Below are 21,251 nucleotides of genomic sequence, written 5' to 3' on the forward strand. Positions count from 1 at the left end.
TGTGAAGGTGACGGGCGGCAAAAACTGTAGCATCAAGCGGTTCAGTGACGCTGCTAACATGGAATGGGCAGGAGCAACCAACCTTGGTGGCTGGGAGTGCTGCAGCAGTGGCACAAAACTGACAAAACTATTAAGAGGAGTCCTGCTAGAGGCCACACTATCAAGCTTTGTAGGAAATAAAGGTGGAACCGGAGAGTTACAGTTGCGGAACCCATGCATCTATATATCTGTTTATAGCTCATTGTTAACAAATTCTGCTTGAATCAATGGAAAAATGTCATGTTTGCTCTGGACGACCTTTGCTGATTATTACAGATGAGGAGGCACAACGAAAGATGAGGCTCATCCATCTTTCTTGCTTTCTACTGTTCCTTCCTATTACTGCGATGCCACACAAAGGAATGTGACGGCTCATACAAAGGAGCAAGAAAATTACATGACTGATTTTTGAAAACATGATGAACCATTTACCAGCAGTGAGTCGCACTTGACCGCACCTGCCATGAGATAATAGATAATCTAAAAGGTGAAAATAATCTAGCTTTTCTAGCATGTAAAGCTCTAGTGGCAGCCACAGACTTCTTGTACTCACAATCAATGTGGCACGACAATGCATGTGACAAAATCAGGATGTGTAAAATGCTGCTTCTTATACATAATACGATCAAACTGTTACAATTGTTATGGTTCACAAAAAATGAGTTCCAATGATAGTCATTTTCACAATGGAACCTCGAGTATACATTCATTGATGGATTTTCCATTTTCTGCGGTCAAAAAAAAAACCGTCTTGCTTGGAAAAATGCCATTTCAGCAATTCTAAAATTGTAACCAAGGGAATCAAACTGTTGCCCAATAGACTGAACAAAACTCAAGTTTGAAAAGAAGGGACAGTCATGTATGTATCACTCCCGTCCTTCCCTTCAAAAGAGACAATATAGCAGAAACTTGTAACTATGTAATGTGAATCAATTCAAAAAAACCTTTACATGGATGCATAATTTCCAAATAAGATCTGCTCCTTTTATGGCACTCTTCCAAAAAAATAATTTGGCCCAAACATCGTTCCCACACGACCAGTTGGACTAGAGCCTTGAACATCCCCTCCACCTTTGTTGCATGTCTTTGAAACTGTTCATTAACAGTTCCAAAATATTAAGTCACAAGACAGAACCGCAACCTGACAAGATGCAGCCCCAAGGAGAGAATCAGATGTTTCCAGAAATCTCACGAAGTGTCTCTCCTAATGAATGTAAAATCTTGAGTTTGTCTTGTTCAAACTGTCTTGTGGTTTGCAGTATTTCTTTACCTAAAACAACCAGCTCAGAAACCATGGCGTGTAATGACTCAGGGTCCTCTGTAGAACCTTTACACAAAGCAATTCGCTTCAATCGCTTGCGCGGTTTTCTTACAACAGCCTCTTGCCCATCTGCACCTTCATTGCCATCAAAAGCCTCACTTTTAACAGAAACCATTTCATCTTTTACAAGAAGGCCATAACCGCCAGGAGGCTCACTTACACCATCTGTCCTTTCCCCCATGTAGTACTCTAGAAGATCATAAAATCTGCTTCTTTGAGACGCATCACCTGCAGCATGTAACGTCATCTCATCTCGGTATTCCTTGTAAACTCTCCGCCACTTCTTCCTACAAGCTTCAGAGTCCTTGTCAAATCCAGAGCAGGTCCTTGCCATCTGATTCTTGATAACCTGCCACAAGTCTACCCTTTGCTTCTGAGGACCAGAAAAGGATGACTGCATTCTCCCTCTTACATGAATAAGCTGGGCAACCCATACATCCTTCCACCTCATTATGGCTTGTCTTTCATTTGCTACATCTCCTTCATGAACATCTGTGTCATCTGAAGCTGATTTGAGCCGCTTTCTTACTTTACATTTCTCCAAAGGCATATCCATTTGTCCCAAAGCCAATTTTGTGTTCTCCAAATCTGAATGCATGGCACCATTGTTATTAGCATTGGCAAAAGGATAACCATCTGGCTCAAGTTTGGGAACTACTTCTTTAGGTTTGGGGACAATCGGCCACACGATCTGTCCAGATGCTATCTGCATAGCTATCCGTGATGAATCTAAAACCACTATCTGATCACACTTCTCCACCGGAGATTGAGAGGTCAACGGTAAAAGTGCACCAGGCATGTGAGATATTATCTCCTCATGATGTTGCCCCAACTGAGATAATAATGAGCTGGGATCTTGCTCTGGGCATGGGTAGTCACAGACCTCCATAGTTGTATATAATCACCTGCCAAGAGTCTCTCTCTCTCTCTCTCTCTCTCTCTCTCTCTCTCTCTCTCTCATATACCTAGATGAATCCAATATAAGCCCAAATTCACGCGTAAAGGAAATTGCAAGGTATAGACTCATGGTAATCACCCTCTGTCACCCTTAAAGTGAGGTATATAACACAAATCAGCCCTGAATGTGGGACGCCCTTCTTTTTATAAGCCAAAGGATTTGACAATCGAAAAGCCAAAGGTCGCACAAATGAAAAGCCAAAGGTCGGACAAATATAAAGCCAAAGGTCTAATAAATAACAAGCCAAAGGTTAGACAATCGAAAAAGCCAAAGATCGGACAATTGAAAATCCAAGGGTCAAGGGCACCAAAAGGCTAGGCTAGTACCTATATTAAGACCTCTTGGGGCATTTGTACTCGTCATCACTTTTTAGACGATTTCTCTCTTTGAGCATTTGTGAAGACAACAGAGAGTAAAAGTAATATGGATACTAAGTAATATACTCTCTATTGTGTGCCTAAAGCTTCCTTCGTCATCTCCAAGCTGCGTGGATTTTCTTGCAACCCTAATTCCAACAATTGGTATCAAAGCACGTTGCGTCCTCTCAGGCTTAGTCGCCAGCAGCTCCAGCACACACCTGCTCACTTTCTCCGATTTCTATGAGCTTTGGCGAGCGTCAGCAGGTCGACAAATACTTTAGGTCCGCTCATAGAGCTCGGTCTGCTCAAATTTTTTATTTGGGCTCATTTCGGCCTCCGTTTCCACTACAAGCAGTACTACGCAAGCTAATTCGTCATTTTGTGCAAAAATTCTATCAATGTCGTTTTCTGCATAACAAGTCCCTTACAATCGCTATGAAGCACGTGTTGGTCCCGCCTCGTTTCTCTTCTTTTCGGGCAATTTTCACATCAAGTGCAGGCATTCGCCGTGGCTGACAACAACACAGATGTGTTCAAGATGTTTGCTATTGAGGATAGATTGGATGGGGACAATAACCCTATGTGGACTTACATGATGCAACATGTCCTTGTGTCAAAGGATGTCTGGAATATTGTGCGCGGCATTGATGTACGTCCTGATTCTAAGGATGTAGAGGATGTTGAGGATGTTGCAGGTTTTGGTGGCAGGATTACTGCTGCTAGAGCAGTTTTGCCTACGGCTGAGCAAGCTCGTTGGGATGTAAAAGATACGCAGGATCATGCTTTGATTACGTTGTCTGTGAAGCGCACTATTACTCCTCATATTCGTTCAACAAAATCTGCAAAACAGGCTTGGGATATTCTGGCTAGTCTTTATGCAACTCGCAATGAGACAAAAATTGCATTGCTGCGTAAAGAGCTGGAGTCGAAGATTATGCACAAGGAAGATGAGATGGACACTATCCTTGCTAGTGTCAAGAATATCACTGAGCAACTTATTCAAAGTTGTCAAGTTTGATGCATTATGCACATTGTTGTTGCAAGAGTCACTTTCTAGAAAAAAACAGAACTAGACAGCGTGCAATTGAACACGCCGTTATTGTTGCTCAAAGAAAAGGTGGTAACAGCAATGTAGCCTCTTCTCATGGTTCTTCTGCAAATAGCAAATCACCTGTTTCTAATGCTTCTGCTAGCACCAATTCGTGCTAGCAATTCGTCTGGGAATTCTAGCATTGGGGCAAAAAGAAGATGCGTTGCCATTATTGTAAAGATAATGATGTAACAAACTGCTGACCTGTCAAAGCCTATAGAATGAAGTCAGCTTACAAATGTGGCCGAGGGACCTAAACCCTAATTTCTGCTAGAAACCCTAACTGCTGAAACCCTAATTCTGAAAACCCTAACCCTAAAACCTGCAAATAACCCTAATTCTGGAAACCCTAACCCTAAAACTGCAGAAACCCTAACCCTAACCCTAAGGACAGCAGACAGATTTCCAAAAATTGCGTTGGCTGATGACATGGCAAGCTGTATAGATTTCCGTGATTTACGTTGGCAGCTTTTGGCTTTGCTTTTGGACCAGAAGTTATTAGGCCAAGGGCCTTTAAATATGAGGTTAGGGCTCATTCTCTGGCATGCTTCCTGGCGAAGGTGCAGAGTCTCGAGGAGTGCAACTTCTGGTAGAGTGGGGTATCCTGAAATGCTTGCCATGGAAACCCAAGCAGATTATAACTTGAAATTTCTCGACATCTCTCAGTAGATGTCTCTTCACGAGCAGATGACCTTGGAGGTTCGGTGTGATTGTTATCTCTTGGGACTACCATCGCCGCCAAAGAAACACTGTCTGTCCAAGAGTTGATGGACCATGCTGTGCTCGGCTACGACCTTATGGAATGAACCTAACCCTAATTTTGGTGCAGGTTTAAGGATGGAAAGTCAGTCGACTTTTCGAGCTCGACTGATGTCGAGATTGCTTTTTAAGTTTGAAATCTGTTTGAGAACTTGTTTGGTGATCCTGTTTGGAATTTGTTTGAAATGGATGCTATCTGTTTTGAACCTGTTTTTGGTGCCGATTTGAAATGTTTTGACTCTAGTTTTAATACTGGTTTCATTGATTGGTGATTTTACTCCCGAGTGGAGAAGTGAGAAATATTGTTTTGGTATTGTTTGAACCTCGGAACGACGCAGGCCGATGCCTGGGGAGCGTTCCGTTGTATGCTAGAAAACCTCCGAACGACGCAGGCCGATGTCTGGGAGCGTTTGGTTGTATGCTTGTAAAATAATTGTTGTTGTGACTCCCAGCCCGGACCTGGATGGTTATGCGGGAGGAGTATTAAGAAGTCTGAGCAGTGGTTACTCTCAGCACCTCCAAATGACGCAGGCTGCGGTCTAGGGGGTGTTTGGTTGTAAAAGGCCTCTATATCTCTCGGCCTGGACCTTTTTAGGTTATGCGGGAGGAGTGATGAGGGAGTCGTTGAATATCTCCTAGCCCGGACCTTGCTAGGTTATGCGGGAGGAGTGTTCATCGCTGGTGCTATGTTTCTATGTCTTGTAACTGCATATGTGAGCATTTGTGTTGCATTGTGATGTGCCAACCACTGAATATTCCTAATTGGATGAGATTGCCTAGGTATGTAATTTTAGTGCATCAAGACACCCGTGGAAGATCAGTACAGTCTGGCTGTGATGGCTAATTTTACTACGACGGAATATCAAGAGTTCCGATCTGGAGAAAGGAGAAGCTAACTCCTTGATCAAAACAGCCGAAAGGAGAAGCTAACTCCTTGATCAAAAGAGCCGAAAGGAGAAGCTAACTCCTTAATAAAAAGAGCAAACTGATTGTCCCTCGAATGACCCTCGGAAATTTTTGAACTAACTTGAGTTGTTTTGCAGATATGTTGTAATTGCGGACAATTACTCTCTTTCAAGAAGGGGAGATGTAACAAACTGCTGACGTGTCAAAGCCTAAAGAATGGAGTCAACTTACAGATGTGGCCGAGGGGCCTAGACCCTAATTTCTGCCAGAAACCCTAACTGCTGAAACCCTAATTCTGGAAACCCTAACCCTAAAACTTGCAAACCCTAATTTTGGAAACCCTAACCCTAAAACCTGCAAACCCTAATTCTGGAAACCCTAACCCTAAACTGCAAAAACCCTAACCCTAACCGTAAGGGCAACAGACAGATTTTCAAAAATTGCGCTGGTTGATGACGTGGCAGGCTGTACGGATTTCCGTGATTTACGCTGGCAGCTTTTGGCTTTGCTTTTGGACCAGAAGCTTTTGAGTTTTGAAGGCTTTTCACTGTAATTGCTTTTTAGGCCAAGGGCCTTTAAATATGAGGTTAGGGCTCATTCTCTATCATGCTTCCTGGCGAAGGTGCAGAGTCTCGAGTACCGACTTGTACTGTATTGATGCAATATAAAGAAATACCGAAAGGGGCGCCAAGGTTTGGGGCCAATACTCTCTGGGGTGGAATTTCGTCACTCCGTGTCGCGTATCATCTCTCTCTTTCAGTTCAGTTGTTATTGAAGTGCTAAAAGTTTGTTCTTTTCTATTGGCACGTCACGTGGTGCCCGTCTTGTGACAAATGATCACTTGATCAAATAGTGTCCAAAATTGAAGGCAAAAGAGGCTAAGAAGAAAGAGGTTGGATCGACTACAGGGTCCAATATAAGTGCAGCTATTGTGGAGTCTTGTGTGAAAGGAGATTGTGATGCTAATTCAGTCACTCGTGCCAACAACGCCTCTTATCCGGTTCAGGGAGTTCGAGAGATTGTGCTTACTGTTACAAATGGCAGTTCTTTCACACTTGTTGATGCATTGTATGTACATGGATCAAGAAGAATCTTTTGTCAAGCGGCATCGACTCTCCTCTAGCTTGCATCCGTTCTTGTTTGTGGATGATAGATGTACAATACATGATCTCAGTTTTGGTGATGAAATTGTTGCATCTGGCATTTTATGCCGTGGGCTGTATAAGCTCACTTTGTATGAGAAGTATGGGCAAAATCTCGCAAATGTTGTTGTAGATTCAAAGGCTATTTCAAATGCAAAACTTTGGCATGCTCGTTTTGGACATCTTTTGCCAGTTTGCTACGTTTGCAGAAATCTGATATAGTTGCTTCGTTGCCTCTTGAAGCACCTGTCAAACATGTTTGTGAAGGCTGTATTTTGGGTAGGATGCAGCATTCGAAGTTTCCAAAAGATGGTTCAATTAAGGCTACATGCAGATTACAGCTTGTGCATAGTGATGTTTGCAAACTCCGTCCTTGGGCAATAATTTTTACTTCGTGACTTTCATTGATGATTACTCCAGGCATGCATGGATGCGTCTGCTTAAAGCGAAGTCCGAAGTGTTTCTGAGCTTCAAACAATTTTTGGCTATGGCTGAAAATGTCTCAAAATGTACTATGGGCACCCTCCGTTCTGATCGAGGGGGGGAGTATATGTCTCATGAATTTAATGCATTTCTGGCAAGTCCGAATAAAACACAACGTACAATGCCGTATACATAAAAAAATGGTGTTGCTGAGAAGAAAAACAGGTCTCTCACGGAAATGGCACGATGTATGGTCAAAACTCGAGCTTTACCACATTCATTTTGGCTTGAGGCTATTATGTGTGCCACTTATGTACTTAACAAGTGTCCTACAAAAGCTTTACAATCTATGGCTCCTCGTGAAGCATGGCATGATAGAAATCCTTCTATTGAGCACATGCGTGTTTTTGGATGTTTGGCATATGCTTTGGTGCCACAAACGCAGTGCAGAAAATTAAATGATAAGGTTGTCAAATGTATTTTTGTTGGTTATAGTGTTGAAAGCAAAGGTTACAAGTTGTATCATCCGCAAACAAAGCGTATCTTGGTCTCACGGGATTTGTTTGTGGAAGATTCTGATTAGCCCTTGCTGGCATGTACTAGAGACACTAATGTAAGCTCACAGGACATTTATGACACTTTGTTGCCTCTTTTCAATGGTGGAAGTTCGAACGTAAATTCAAATGCTATCGTATGGTCCTCATGCCTCTCCGGTGGCAATTGTGACGATAATGAATCAGAAAAACAGTCATTAAACTCTCGCAAAAATGTTGACCTTTCTTTATCTAACACATAAATTTGACTAAAAATTATCTGAAACATCACGTGCAAAAATCAAGTACACAAAAAGATGATTCTTAATTACAGAAGTGATAGCCGAAGCAGATATAGGGACAGACTCCCTTTTGAGCTTTACATCCAAAACATTTGTTTTGCCCCTATGTTGAAGGGTGATCTTTTTGTCAAAGACATCCAACACGCCATGTGTTCGGAACATCCACGGAATTCCCAACAACGCATCGCACCCTTCTAATGGCATGATACAAAACTCTTTTGTGTCCACATACGATTGAATATGCACACGCAGCTTTCCAATAATGGGAGTAACAAACTCTTGAGTTGCCAGGACATGCCAACCCTACCTCTGCCGTGTACCCCATCTCTTCAGCTCTGATGCCCAGCTTCATAGCTAACTCTGGTGAGATAAAGTTCGCTTTGGCACCTTGATCAAAGAAAATAAATGCCGTCTGGTCTCTGACTTTACCCCATGCTCTGCATAACTCGCTGGCATCCGTGGTTGGTCTGTCACCCCACCATGTCTGGCATTAAACCTGTCGTGGGTTTGGGCTTCTTTCCTTTCTTGTCCTCTTTATCACCAGAGTCAGCTTGTATTTTCCTTTGAGGACAATCTGTAGCAAAGTGACCAAGTTGCTTGCATATAAAGCATTTATTCTCAGTCATCAAGACTTTCTTTTCCTCGAGCGACTTACGAACAAAAGGCTTCTTTTTTTGTTTCTTTGCCTGTGCTCCAAAAGTCCCGGCTGAGTCCTTGTCCTTGTTGACCTTTTTTGACCCTTGTGACGCTTCAAGAGTCATTTTCACAAAGGGCTTCCTTGCTAAATTTTTCTTTTGTTGCCCCCCTTTCACGTTACCTGGAAACCCATTGTCCTCTCCCTTCAACAAGGCAAGACCAGTGTTGGCAACTTCCATAAGCCGAGTGAGGGTAGCCACTCTGTTCTTTGTTTAGTAATCTTGAAGCCCTTTAGGCAGCCCACTACAATACTTCTCAATTTGCTCTGTGAGTGGCACAAACCTGTAGGAGGTTACTGAGAGCAACGCTTTACAAAACCTCCGATTGTACTCCTATAGGCTCTTGCAAGTAGCTGCAATGAGTTGGTGCCAATCCGTCATGACATCGGCTTCAAATTCATTTGACAGCTACACAGATGCAAACATTTTCTTGAAGTATACCCATGTGGAGGGCGTCTATCCTTGCATCAACAATGTCGTCCACCATGTAAGCGCATTGTCTTTCAAGAAAGTGGCAGCTTTCCTGACCTTAGAGGCCTCTGTAAAATTCCCTTTTGCATAAGCTGTATCAAACTGCTGGAGGAAAGTAAGAGCTCCTGCCTTATCCTCAAAGCCGCTGAAAGTGATGAACTTTACAGCAGCACCACCTTCTTTATAAGCTTTTGGCTTTTCCAGCACCCCTAAATTGTTGGGAGAGTCTCCCCATCAGGATTGTTGTAGCCCTCTCTTGTAGAGGTGGTTGTAGCCCTATGGGCAGTTTCATTAACTAATAGAAGGATCGTTTTCTCGGGCGGGAAAAAAAAAAGATCTCTCTAGAGCTGTCTCTGCACTTCTCATCATACCAACTATTCTGGGGCGTGCTCCCAAATGTCGCCTCCGACCCGGTTGAGTGTGTGGGTATGTTTCTGATGTTGCACCATGTAGTGTCTTAGTCAGTAAAGTGGTACACTCCTCCACAGAGAGGCCACGACCAGCTGTGCATAGACGGCTACAGATCTCCTCTATATACACCGAGTTAGTCTATGGTGTAAATGTATAGCGGGTATGTGCCCTGCCTCCTCATTTCTGTGTTGTACTAAACTGAAATGAAACAGACAATGTCTCATCTGGCTCCCACTATGAAATCCTGAATACAAGGAATAAAGCTCGGTTGTGCCATAACATAGTCCACTGTACTGGCCCCATGTCTGTGTGGAAAGCATGTGAAACCGGTTGCTCCAGAAAATCGTTGTAAGCCATTAAGTATGGCTAACCCATGTGTGGTAGTCATCTCCGTGAGGTATCTTCCATACTCCGTCTGCTCTCTATCATGTGAACATCTTTCAAGCCCCAAGTCACCCACATCCAACTCGCTAAGCATCTTATCTGAAGTGTCGTAGAAGACTGTCTAAGAGTTTCCCGTTCGGGCATTAAAGTCCCTAGGAGGATGATATCACCATCCCTAGAAACTCCCCATATATCATCATCTAGTATAGAGAAAGGCGACTGTCCTCTGGGTGCAGCATGTACTGACGTACAGGGGGAAAGTAACATATGGCAATGTATAGAAACCGGCCTGTGTCAGCTCTCAGTCTCTCACCCACATGTATCTAGCATGATCATCTCTCCGTACATATGTAGTAGTGGTTGTAGCTCCTCCCTAAATAGCACTACTACTCCTCTTGAACCTCTACTTCCATGCTCGGATCTCGCGATTGTCCTGTGGGCTGTCTCCCATCTGTATCCCACTACATGTGGCATAAGTTGTCTACGGGCCTGATGAGTCTCAGAGAAGAAAACAGTCCCTGTCTCTGAAACTGTCCTCAAAGGTACCAACATCCAACCTCATAGATCCATTACAATTCCAAGTAGCCATCTTCAATGTGGTCCCATAGGTCTCACACCGTCATGTAGAGTGCCGCTCTACAATTACCACCCGACCATCTCTATAAAAGGCCATCTTTCCCTTCTCCCTTGCCGCCGTAATCTCTGGCATTACCTCTCTCATGTGAGCAAGCTATGAGAGAGTGAGATCATCACCGAGGAAAATACCTGTCTTCTTGAGAGTAGGCCTCTTTTTGAGGAATTTCTTCTTCTCTTCCAAGGAAAGAAGCGTAGTATGAGAGCTCTCTTTTTTGAAGATTCTCCCAAACCATAACACTTCTTGCCCACTCTCCATGCCTTTGTGTGTGAAGGCTTGTCCACCCCCATCATGGATGTGAGGATTGTGACCTCTTTTTCCACATTGTTTATGTCCTTGAGACAAGTTACCCTCACATGTAGAGCCCGCATCCTTCTCCTTTGTTCCTCTTCAAGGGTCATGTTAATAAGAGTGGGTGTATAAGGAGCTTCCTTACCTTTCCCATTTTTCGGCCTCCTCTACTCTCTTTTGTGTTGCCGAGATGAGCGCGGCCCATGACTTCTTCTCCGCATCCTCCTTGATAACCCATATTTGTTCTCTCATGATATTCAATTCTTCCATCATGGATGGCTGAATTTCGCCTTCTTCAAGCCGCCCAATTTTTGCTACAAGAAGTTCACCTTGGAGAGTTCGGATTGTGGCTTCTTGTGAAGCCGCTTCGATGCGAAAAATCCTTTCGCATAGGTTCTTCTTCTCCTCTTTCCATTCCTCAATCTTTTGAAGAAAGGTTGCCTCCATCTCTTTCTTCCACTCCTTCACTTCAACCGCAAGTGTTGATATTCACTTGTCGGTGATCGAGAACTTCATGTTGAGAGGGAGGCGCGGGCTATAGCCACTGGGGAGGCCATGTGAAAGGGAGTCAATGGGTAGCCCAATGGAGGGCCATGTAATGGGCAGCCTAAAGTACCTAAACCATGGCGTGGAAGCCACGCAGGTGGCCTGAAGGGAAGAACTAGCAGCAACACGAAGAGGGGGTGGGGCTGGCAACAATGCAGAGAGAGAGAGAGAGAGAGAGAGAGAGAGAGAGAGAGAGAGATGTAGCGCTCAGTACAGGCAGCGCGCAGGCAGGCAGACAGCGCTCAAGCTACGCAGCATGCAGACAGGCATGGGCCAAGCAGCACACAAGACAACCAAGAGAGAGAGAGAGAGAGAGAGAGAGAGAGAGAGAGAGAGAGAGAGAGAGAGAGAGAGAGATGAGATGAGATGAGATGAGATGAAATGAAATGAAATGGAGAGAGAGAGAGAGAGAGAGAGGCAGTCCCAAGCTGAATTTTGCACCAATTCTTGGCTGAGGTTGCTTGGTTTGACCTTCTGAGGCTTGTGGTGTTGCCAAGTGTCCACTATGCCTCTTTTGAGTTAATTTCCTAGTACCCACCGACTTATAAGTGTAGCGAGGGGACCTAGATGACTTTAAACTGAGTCGACAATCTCGTGGTGACCTGCCCTTCCCGACTGCGAGTGAAACTCTTGGTCGTCAACCATTTCACACTGGCCATACAATGTCCAACCATTTGCAACTTCAAAAAGAGGGTCCCCAAAAATTAAATAAAAATCATCGGAAAGAAACCAACAACTAAGGTTAGTAATTGCCACATCCTCGTGACAGTGAGGGTTGCTTTGTGGTTGTGCCTGGCCAGTGTGAGGTAAGTTTCTCATGTAGGGTTGGTCTAGCCATATTTAGCTCATGTTTTGGCTCTGTTCCATGGCCATTTGTGCTCCTACACGCTGGGAATATTATTCCTCAGTCTTGTGATATTTTTCTTCCAGTGTCCCTTGGGCATCTGATGCCCTTCCCCATTTTCCCACATTTTTCCTCCTATTTCTAGGTCGTGAGAATTGAGGGCTGGGTCGGGTGTCACAAATTGCTGACGTGTCAAGCCCTGAAGAATGGAGCCAACTTGCAGATCACGGCCGAAGGGCCTAAACCCTAAGAAGAACAAGCAACAACAGAAGAAGAAGTCCTACCAACTTATGGGACTCCATCCGATGGGGCCCAAGTGACAAAGGATTAGAATAAAGGAGGACCCACACACACACAAAGAAGAATTTGCGTAGCAATCAATGATGTGGCAGTTTTTTGGATTTTCCGCTGACAATGCTGATGTGGCAAATTTCCGCAAAACGCTCTGACAATGCTGGACGTCGCAATTGTACCGAATTCCGCAAAATGCACTAGCAGTTTTTTGGCATTGCTTTTGGACCAGATGCTTTTGAGTTTGAAAGCTTTTCATGTAAACTGCTTTTGGGACCTAGGGCCTTTAAATATGAGGCCTGGGCTCATTCTCTGGCATGCTTCCTGGAGAGGGGCAGAGTCTGGGGTACTGGCTTGTACTGTGTTGATGCAATGTAAAGAAATACCGAAAGGGGCGCCAAATATTCTCTAGGGTGGAATTTCGCCACTCCGTGTCGCGTGTCATCTCTTTCTCAGTTCAGTTGTTATAGAAGTGCTAAAGGTTTGTTCAATCCATTCTTTTCTATTGGCACGTGAAACCGGCCTGTTAACTTCAAAAACGGCGGTAGACCTTAGACTTGTTCCTTATTTGCTTTCACCCATTTAATTTGTCGCCCACTTTACCTGTACTTTCAAGACACAACAATGGGGAAAGGGATACAGGCTGCTAAAATGCACCTGTATGAGAAGACCGACACTAGATTGGCCCCTAACTTAGGCGCCCCTTTCGGTATTTCTTTATTGTTTAAAAGAGGGAATAAACGTTGTGCTTCCCTACAAGCTGCCCCGCACAAGCTTGGCTGAATTTCAACTGTTCCGGCCCGATTTCAGCAACATAATTGTACTAGGACCCTTCACAGTCAGTATTCCCACGCATTGAATGACTTTCCCGACGCATACGGGCACTTTGCAAAACCTGGCGAGAATCTGCAGCACGCTGAATTCTCTGTTTTCAGCCCCGAAAATGCGCCAGATCACCTGTACAGCGGTCCCCTTGCGTCCCCGAACCGCCTGGGGGTATTAGGGTCCGTTTAGGGCCAAAACCCTAAACCTGCAAAAATACACAGCAGGCTGTAATTTACTGTTTCGGGCTCCGTTTCGCGTGCCGGTCGCATCCGTAGCAAGTCCTCGAGCTCCCGCACCTGTAGGGCTACTTGCCCTTTGAATCGTACGAGATTTCTGGCGTGAAACCTCTCCGAATTCACCTGTACCTGCGGGGGATTAGCCGCTAGCTAATCCAGTACCTATGCGAGAGGCTCTTGCCTCGGCAATCGCGCATGAACCCACACAACTGTACATTGGTCAATTGAAAAGCCCACTAGAGGGGCATAACATACTGCCATAGGGGAGAGAGAGGGCAGTGCGTAGCGTGCAGGGCATCACTCCTGGCACCGCACTGTACATAAGAGGGAAAGGAAGCACTCCATAGCTCTTAACGTGTGACAAGAACTTGCAAAATGAGGCTCCCAGCTATAAATTCAACGCCACTTCTTCTTGCATGAGGAAAGTGCACAGAAATGTGCCACTTGGCACATTTACAAGCTATTTCCCGTTTCGGGGTTGTCGCCTAAAAATCTCCCGACCGGTTGCCCGGTTGACTTCACTGTAGAGTAATAAAATGTTCCCCTTGTCATTCCGGAGGTAATGACGTGGACACATTTTCAGGTCCCAAAATAGCAGTTCCCTAAATTTTAGGAGATGCTGCCATAGTATCTTTCTAGGTCATCTGACCCCCTTTGTACACTGCAACCACACCCAGAATTGAAATGTAGCCTCTATAGCAAAGGATTCCATTTTGGCTAGTCAATGACCCCACTTTGGCTAACCATAGTCCTTGTCCAACCTTAGTGCTCTCTTGCCCTCAGGCCTGGACTCCCTCTGGACAGTTCCACACTAGCTATGCAATGCAGGGCAGTTAGATTTCCCGAGGGGTGTTTCCAAAAAGTAAAAGTAAATAAGAAATCAACAAAAAGGAAGATAGTAGTCACACGCTGGTGACATACCCCCCCTCTTGAAATCTCAAACGTCCTCGTTTGCATCTATGTCGTACATGCTCACAGTCAACATGATGTATTCAACACCTGTCGACACATGTACGACACATACATTCTCATTGTCAACCCTGGTGTATTCAACACCTCGTCGACACATGTATTGCCTGCGTGTGAACCCTGTCCCAATGACATAGTGGTAGCTTCGCACTCTGCCATTACTTTGAGTCACTAACTTTCCAATGACAAAATGGTAGGCACACATTTTGCCACTGTCTTATAGTACACGTTGGGCCCAGTAACACTTTCGAGCATACCCAAACCGACAGTTTAAGAATGCAGTTACACATGTACCCTTTAATAGAAGCAATTACTGTATCCTTGACAAACTGACAAGAAATACTCACTTCTATAGCACTAACCAAACTTTTGGACATTCCATAAGAGCAATTGCCAAACTGACAATCTGTACAGCTCTAACATTCATGTAAGATGTACTTGATTTGAGCTCACTTTAAATACCATGTACATCATTTGTTTCAAAAGCCATTGTCACACTAACAATCCATGTAGCTTTGAAACTCAAGGGGTCAAGGTAGGTTGCGGCTTCAAGGTAAAGTGATAACACAGTTGGTGACTCTGCAAGTTCACCTTCTTCCATTCACTTAGAATCCATTGGTGGATAGTTTCTGAACTTTACCAAGTAACGCCTAGCAACCTTGCCTTTCACTTTTCTTTCTTTATGTGCCAAAATCTGTTCCGGGACCAAGATCTCGTCAAGTTCCTCGACTTCCGGCTGATCTTTAGCTGGCATATCTTCTGGCACATCACCCACACAAGGTCTGAGAAGACTCACATGAAACGCATTGTGAATCTTCCAACTCTCAGGCAATTTCAGCCTATATGCAACATCATTGATTATGTCGCATACTTGAAAAGGCCCATAGTAACGCATGCTGAGCTTTGGAAACAGTCTTTCTTTGCCCTTCATCTTCTTTAACCTTGCCTTTTCAAAGCGTAGAAGCACCCAATCACCAAGTGAAAATACCACTTCACGACGGTGACGATCAGCTGCTTTCTTTTGCTTTGCCTGAGTCTTTTCCAAGGCCACTTTGACCTTCTTGTACATTTCATCCATGTCCTGAATATACTTATCTGCTTCAAATATCTTGTCCTTTGTATGCAGTATGGGAGGAACTTTCTTGCCACCTTCAACTATCTCAAAAGGTGCCTTGCCAGTTAATGAATTCACTGTATTATTGTATGCATACTCCACCAATGGCAAATACTGCTCCCACTTTCCTTTATGCTCTGACACGTAGCACTTTAGCAAATCTAGGACAGTAGAATTTGCCTCTTCTGATTGCCCATCTGTTTGAGGATGAAATGATGAAGAGAATTTGAGCATGCTGCCCATATTCTCAAACAAGCCTCTCCAGAACAAACTTGTCATGCGTGGATCACGGTCGCTAACAATCGACTGTGGTATGCCATGATACTTGAAAATATTGCTCATAAACAAGCGTGCCATCTGATCTGGCTTTATCTTCTTCCTGACAGGAATAAAATGAGCCTGCTTGCTGAATCTGCAAATGCTGAATCTGCAAATGATGGTCCAAATACCATCGTTTCCTGTCTGCGTTCTCGGAAGATCAAAGATAAAATCCATAGCAATACTTTCCCATGGTTTATCTGGAATAGGTAGTGGTTGCAATAACCCTGGTGCCTTTTGCTTGTCAAACTTGACCTTCTGGCAAATTAGGCATTCTCGCACAAAGGCATCCACATCTCTTCTCAATGTAGGCCAGTAGAAGAATGTCTCAACCACTTTAATTGTAGCATCGATACCACGATGCCCTGCATATGGTGGGACATGACTCTCTTCCATAACTTTGCGTCGCAATGGCTTTGTGACACAATCTGCCATGCATCATCATGAACCCATCTTTGAGAAGATAGTGTTCATGACGTTGTCCATCCATTAGCTACTCGAAGACCCTTGCAAAATCTTCATCATTTGCATATTGTTCCCTCATATCATCAAGTTCATGATGATAAGGAATTGACACAACTGAAATTTGTGGCTTCTTTGACAAGGCATCAGCCACAACGTTCTTCTTGTCTTCCACATGCACAATCTGAAAGTGGAACATGGACAGCCCATCGCATATGCTTCTCAGATAACTTTGCCTGTGTCAAGAAGTATCGCAAGGTCTGATGGTCCGTTTGGACAACAAAGTCTGCACCTAGCAGGTAGTGTTTCCAACTTAAGAGCGCATGAATCACGCGTGGCCTGCAGTTCTTTTTCATAGACTTGCATAGTCTTTTCTGGCCCTTGCAAGATTCTACTCTCATAGGCTACTACCCTGCCATCTTGCATTAGCACTGCACCAATGCTACTACCGCAAGCGTCACACTGGACCACAAATGACTTCCTAAGATCTAGCAACACAATGACTGGATCTAAAGTCATCTTTTCCTTTAAGAGATTAAAAGCTGAAATCTCTTTCTGTGTCCATCTAAAGGTGACTGCCTTCTTTTGAAGAGCATGTAAAGGTGAAGCAATCTCAGCAAAATTTCGGATAAACCTTTTGTAATAGGAGCATAGTCCCAAGAAACTTCGGACATCGTGCACCGTCTTCAAATCTGGCCATGACTTGATCGCTTCAACTTTAGCAGGATCCATTCTGACACCATCCTTTGAGACAATGTGTCCGAGAAAATGAATCTCTTCCAGAAAAAATTCACTTTTCTTTGCATTGATGAGCAACCTATGACTGCGTAGCTCTTTGAACACAATGGCCTCATTCTTTGAGTAGACTATCATGTCATCAAAGAATGTACCAACAAACTGCTGGTGTGGACGGAAAATTCTGTCCATCATCCTATTGAACGTAGCAGGAGCATTTGTGAGACCAAAGGGCATCACTAAAAATTCGTAAAGGCCAAACGTCATTCTAAAAGCAGTCTTGTGCACATCCTCTGACCTAATGCGGATCTGATGGTACCCACTCTTTAGATCTATCTTGCTAAACATAGCTGCTCCTTCTAATTTGTCCAGAATATCATCAATTCTAGGTATAGGGAACCTATTCTTGATGGTATTCTTGTTCAATGGACGGTAGTCGATGCACATACGCCATGAGCCATCGAGCCATCCTTTTTTTGCACCAACAACACTGGAGAACAGAATGGGGATGAACTGGGCTGAATCAGCCCCTTTTCTAACAGCTCCTATACTTGGCCCATTATCTCTTTCTGCTGAGCCGCACTAACCCTGTACGGAGGCTTATTTGGTGGGCTACTGCCTGGCACCGAATCTATCGCATGGTCCTCCGGTCTCTCTGGCAGTAATTGAGACAGTAATGAATCGGAAAAACAGTCACTATACTGTTGTAAAAACATTGACCTTTCTTTATCTAGCACAGATAAATTTGATTCATCACAATTTGACACTTCACGTGCAAAAACCAAGTACGCAGAAAGATGCTTTTTCATTACAGAAGTAATAGCAGAAGCTGATACATTGGGAATAGACTCCCCTTTAAGCTTTACATCCAGAATGTGAGTCTTTCCCCTGCTCTGTACAGTGATCTTTTTGTTGTAGGCATCCATGATTCCCTGTACACGTAATAACTAAGGAATACCTAACAACACATCACATCCGTCCAGTGGTATGATGTAAAATTCTTCAGCATCTACATAGGACTGGATATGTAGGCGCAACTTTCCGATGATGGGTGTCACAACCTCTGTATGGCCAGGACATGCCAAACCTGCCTCTGCTGTATACCCCATCTCTTCGGGTCTGATTCCCAACTTTGAAGCCAATTCTGGGGAAATGAAGTTGGCTTTGGCACCTGGATCAAAGAAGATAAGCACTATTTGATCCCTGACCTTTCCCCATGCTCTGCAAAGCTCACTTGCATCTGAATTTGGCTCGTCGCCCACCATATCTGGCACTAGACCAGCCATGGGCTTCTTTCCTTTCCTCCTCCTTGTCTTCAGAATCAGCTGGCCTTTTCTTTGTAGGACAATTGTAAGCAATGTAGCCAGGCTGCTCACAGATGAAGCATTTGTTCTCTGACCTCAGGACCTTCTTTTGCTCTTCCGACTTGCGAGGAAAACGTCTTTTCCATTTCTTCGCTGGTCCCTTTTCTGATTCAGCCATAGCTTTGTCTTTCCCTGCGTTGGCTGGCTCCTGAATCACTTTAGGAACCTCCTTGGGAACATACTTCTTAGCTGAATTTTTCTTGGCTGATCCTTCCTTGACGCCAGTATTAAATTCACAATCTTCTCCCTTGAGCAAACCATTGCCAGTGTTTGCTACCTCGATGAGCTGCGTCAAAGTAATGACTTTGGTCTTCGTGCAGTACTTTCTCAATCCTTTGGGTAGGCCACAACAGTATTTTTCAATCTGTTCTGTCAATGGCACAAACCTATAGGAAGTTACTGGAAGTAGAGCTTTCCAAAACTTCCGATTGTAGTCATCGAGATTCTTGCAAGTGGCAGCATTAAGCTGGTGCCATTCTGTCATGACATCTGCTTCAAATTCATCAGATAACCATGCTGTTGCAAAAATCTGCTTGAAGTAAATCCATGTGGACGAAGCTTGCCCTTGCAGCAATAAAGTTGTCCACCATTGTCCCGCATTCCCTGTCAAGAAAGTGGCTGCTTTGCGGACCTTTGAAGCCTCTGTAAAGTTTCCCCTTGCATAGGCCTTGTCAAACTGCTGGAGGAATGAGAGAGCCTTTTTCCTGTCATCAAACCTTGTAAAGGTCGTGAATGCACACCTTTGCCACCTTCTTTGTACGGAGTTGGCCTCTCCAGTGGCGTTAAGTTGTCATATGGAAGTGACTGAAACATGGGAACATTGTTAGGGTTCATTTGTGTTCCCTGACCGCAGTTAAGTTGACCTGGAAATGCCATATTTGGCTGCTGATTTGTAATTCCAGCCATACCAAAATTTGCCGGTGGCATCCCAAATTGGCCCTAAGTACTTTGAAACCCTGGTAGCATGCCCGTGACACCATACATGGGGTTAGGCATCATCGTTTGAGCACCCCCGAACACTGTTCCTGGCGTGTAAAACTGATTTCCAGGTGCATGACCAGCCATGCTCTGGAATACCGATCCACCTCCAAAATAGCCAGGGTGTACTGAAGGTGGTGGGAAGACTTGTTGCATAGCCTGTAGGTTACTTCCCTGCCCATTAGAACCAGCTATAGGCTGCTGAAAAGTGGCTGGCTGAACTGGTACAGCTTGAAAGACTGGCATCTTAGCCACCTATTCTTGCACCTTAGGCACAGGTATTGGAAACTGCATGTTCTCCGTTAAGTGTACAGGTGTTTCCATTGACTCTGCAGTATGAATCACCTGTGCTCGAGCCTTAACAGGCTTTTGAATATGATCCAATGACCCAACTTGCTGAGACGGAAGAGAAGGTTGCAGAAAGGCTAAAAACCTCGGGTTCTGCATTACTTGTGTGAACATAGCCACAGCAGTAGCCAATTGGGTCCTGAATATATCATCATCCGTCTATGGTGGTTTTGAAGACTCACCCACTTCATGAATCTGTTGACCCTGTGAAGAGGAAACCTCTTCAGTCACATCATCTGGTCTGTCAGCCATAATTGCAATTCCCTATGTCTGGTCTATGATCCCCTGTGTCTTCAAGCCCAAACTGACCAAGGCTCACTTCTATGGGAAAAAGTGATTTAATCCCGGCGTTAACTTCAAAAAGGGCGGTAGACCTTAGACTTAATCCTTATTTGCTTTCACCCATTTAATTTGTCGCCCACTTTACCTGTACTTTCAAGACACAACAAAGGGGAAAGGGATACACGCTGCTAAAATGCACTTGTATGACAAGACCGACACCAGATTGGCCCTAACTTAGGCACCCCTTTTGGTATTTCTTTATTGTTTAAAAGAGGGAATAAACGTTGTGGTTCCCTACAAGCTGCCCCGCACAAGTTTGGCTGAACTTCAACTGTTCCGGCCCGATTTCGGCAACATAACTGTACTAGGACCTTTCACAGTCAGTATTCCCACGCATTGAATGACTTTCCCGACGCATACGGGCACTTTGCAAAACCTGGCGAGAATCTGCAGCACGCTGAATTCTCTATTTTCAGCCCCGAAAATGCACCAGATCACCTGTACAACGGTCCCTTCGCGTCCCCGAACCTCCTGGGGGTATTAGGGTCTGTTTAGGGCCAAAACCCTAAACCTGCAAAAATACACAGCAGGCTGTAATTTACTGTTTCGGGCTACGTTTCGCGTGCCGGTCGCATCCGTAGCAAGTCCTCGAGCTCCCGCACCTGTAGGGCTACTTGCCCGTTGAATCGAACGAGATTTCTGGCGTGAAACCTCTCCGAATTCACCTGTACCTACGGGGGATTAGCCGTTAGCTAATCCAATACCTGTGCAAGAGACTCTTGCCTCGGCAATCGCGCATGAACCCACACAACTGTACATTGGTCAATTGAAAAGCCCACTAGAGGGGCATAACATACTGCCATAGGGGAGAGAGAGGGCAGTGGGTAGCGTGCAAGGCATCACTCCTGGCACCGCACTGTACATAAGAGGGAAAGGAAGCGCTCCATAGCTCTTAACTCTTAACCTGTGGTGACAGGAACTTGCAAAATGAGGCTCCCAGCTATAAATTCAGCGCCACTTCTTCTTGCATGAGGAAAGTGCACAGAAATGTGCCACTTGGCACATTTACAAGCTATTTCCCGTTTCGGAGTTGCCGCCTAAAAATCTACCGACCGGTTGTCCGGTTGACTTCACTGCAGAGTAATAAAATGTTCCCCTTGTCAATCCGGAGGTAATGACGCGGACACATTTTCAGGTCCCAAAATAGCAGTTCCCTAAATT

At 44.6% G+C, this 21,251-nt stretch overlaps 1 protein-coding gene across 1 annotated transcript in view; it reads right to left on the reverse strand.

The window, feature by feature from the left end:
- Positions 1-938: 938 nt before the first annotated feature.
- LOC147424117 (uncharacterized) overlaps positions 939-21,251 on the reverse strand; it is a 54,245-nt gene continuing 33,932 nt past the window's right edge. The window contains exon 2 of the mRNA XM_086501884.1: positions 939-2,265. Coding sequence (XP_086358010.1) covers positions 1,209-2,249 — 1,041 coding nt within the window. The 5' untranslated portion in view covers positions 2,250-2,265 and the 3' untranslated portion in view covers positions 939-1,208. The remainder of the gene's footprint in view (positions 2,266-21,251) is intronic.

Source organism: Adiantum capillus-veneris, chromosome 26 (genome assembly GCF_014529385.1).
Source record: "Adiantum capillus-veneris isolate H3 chromosome 26, ASM1452938v2, whole genome shotgun sequence".
Classification (NCBI taxonomy): domain Eukaryota; kingdom Viridiplantae; phylum Streptophyta; class Polypodiopsida; order Polypodiales; family Pteridaceae; genus Adiantum; species Adiantum capillus-veneris.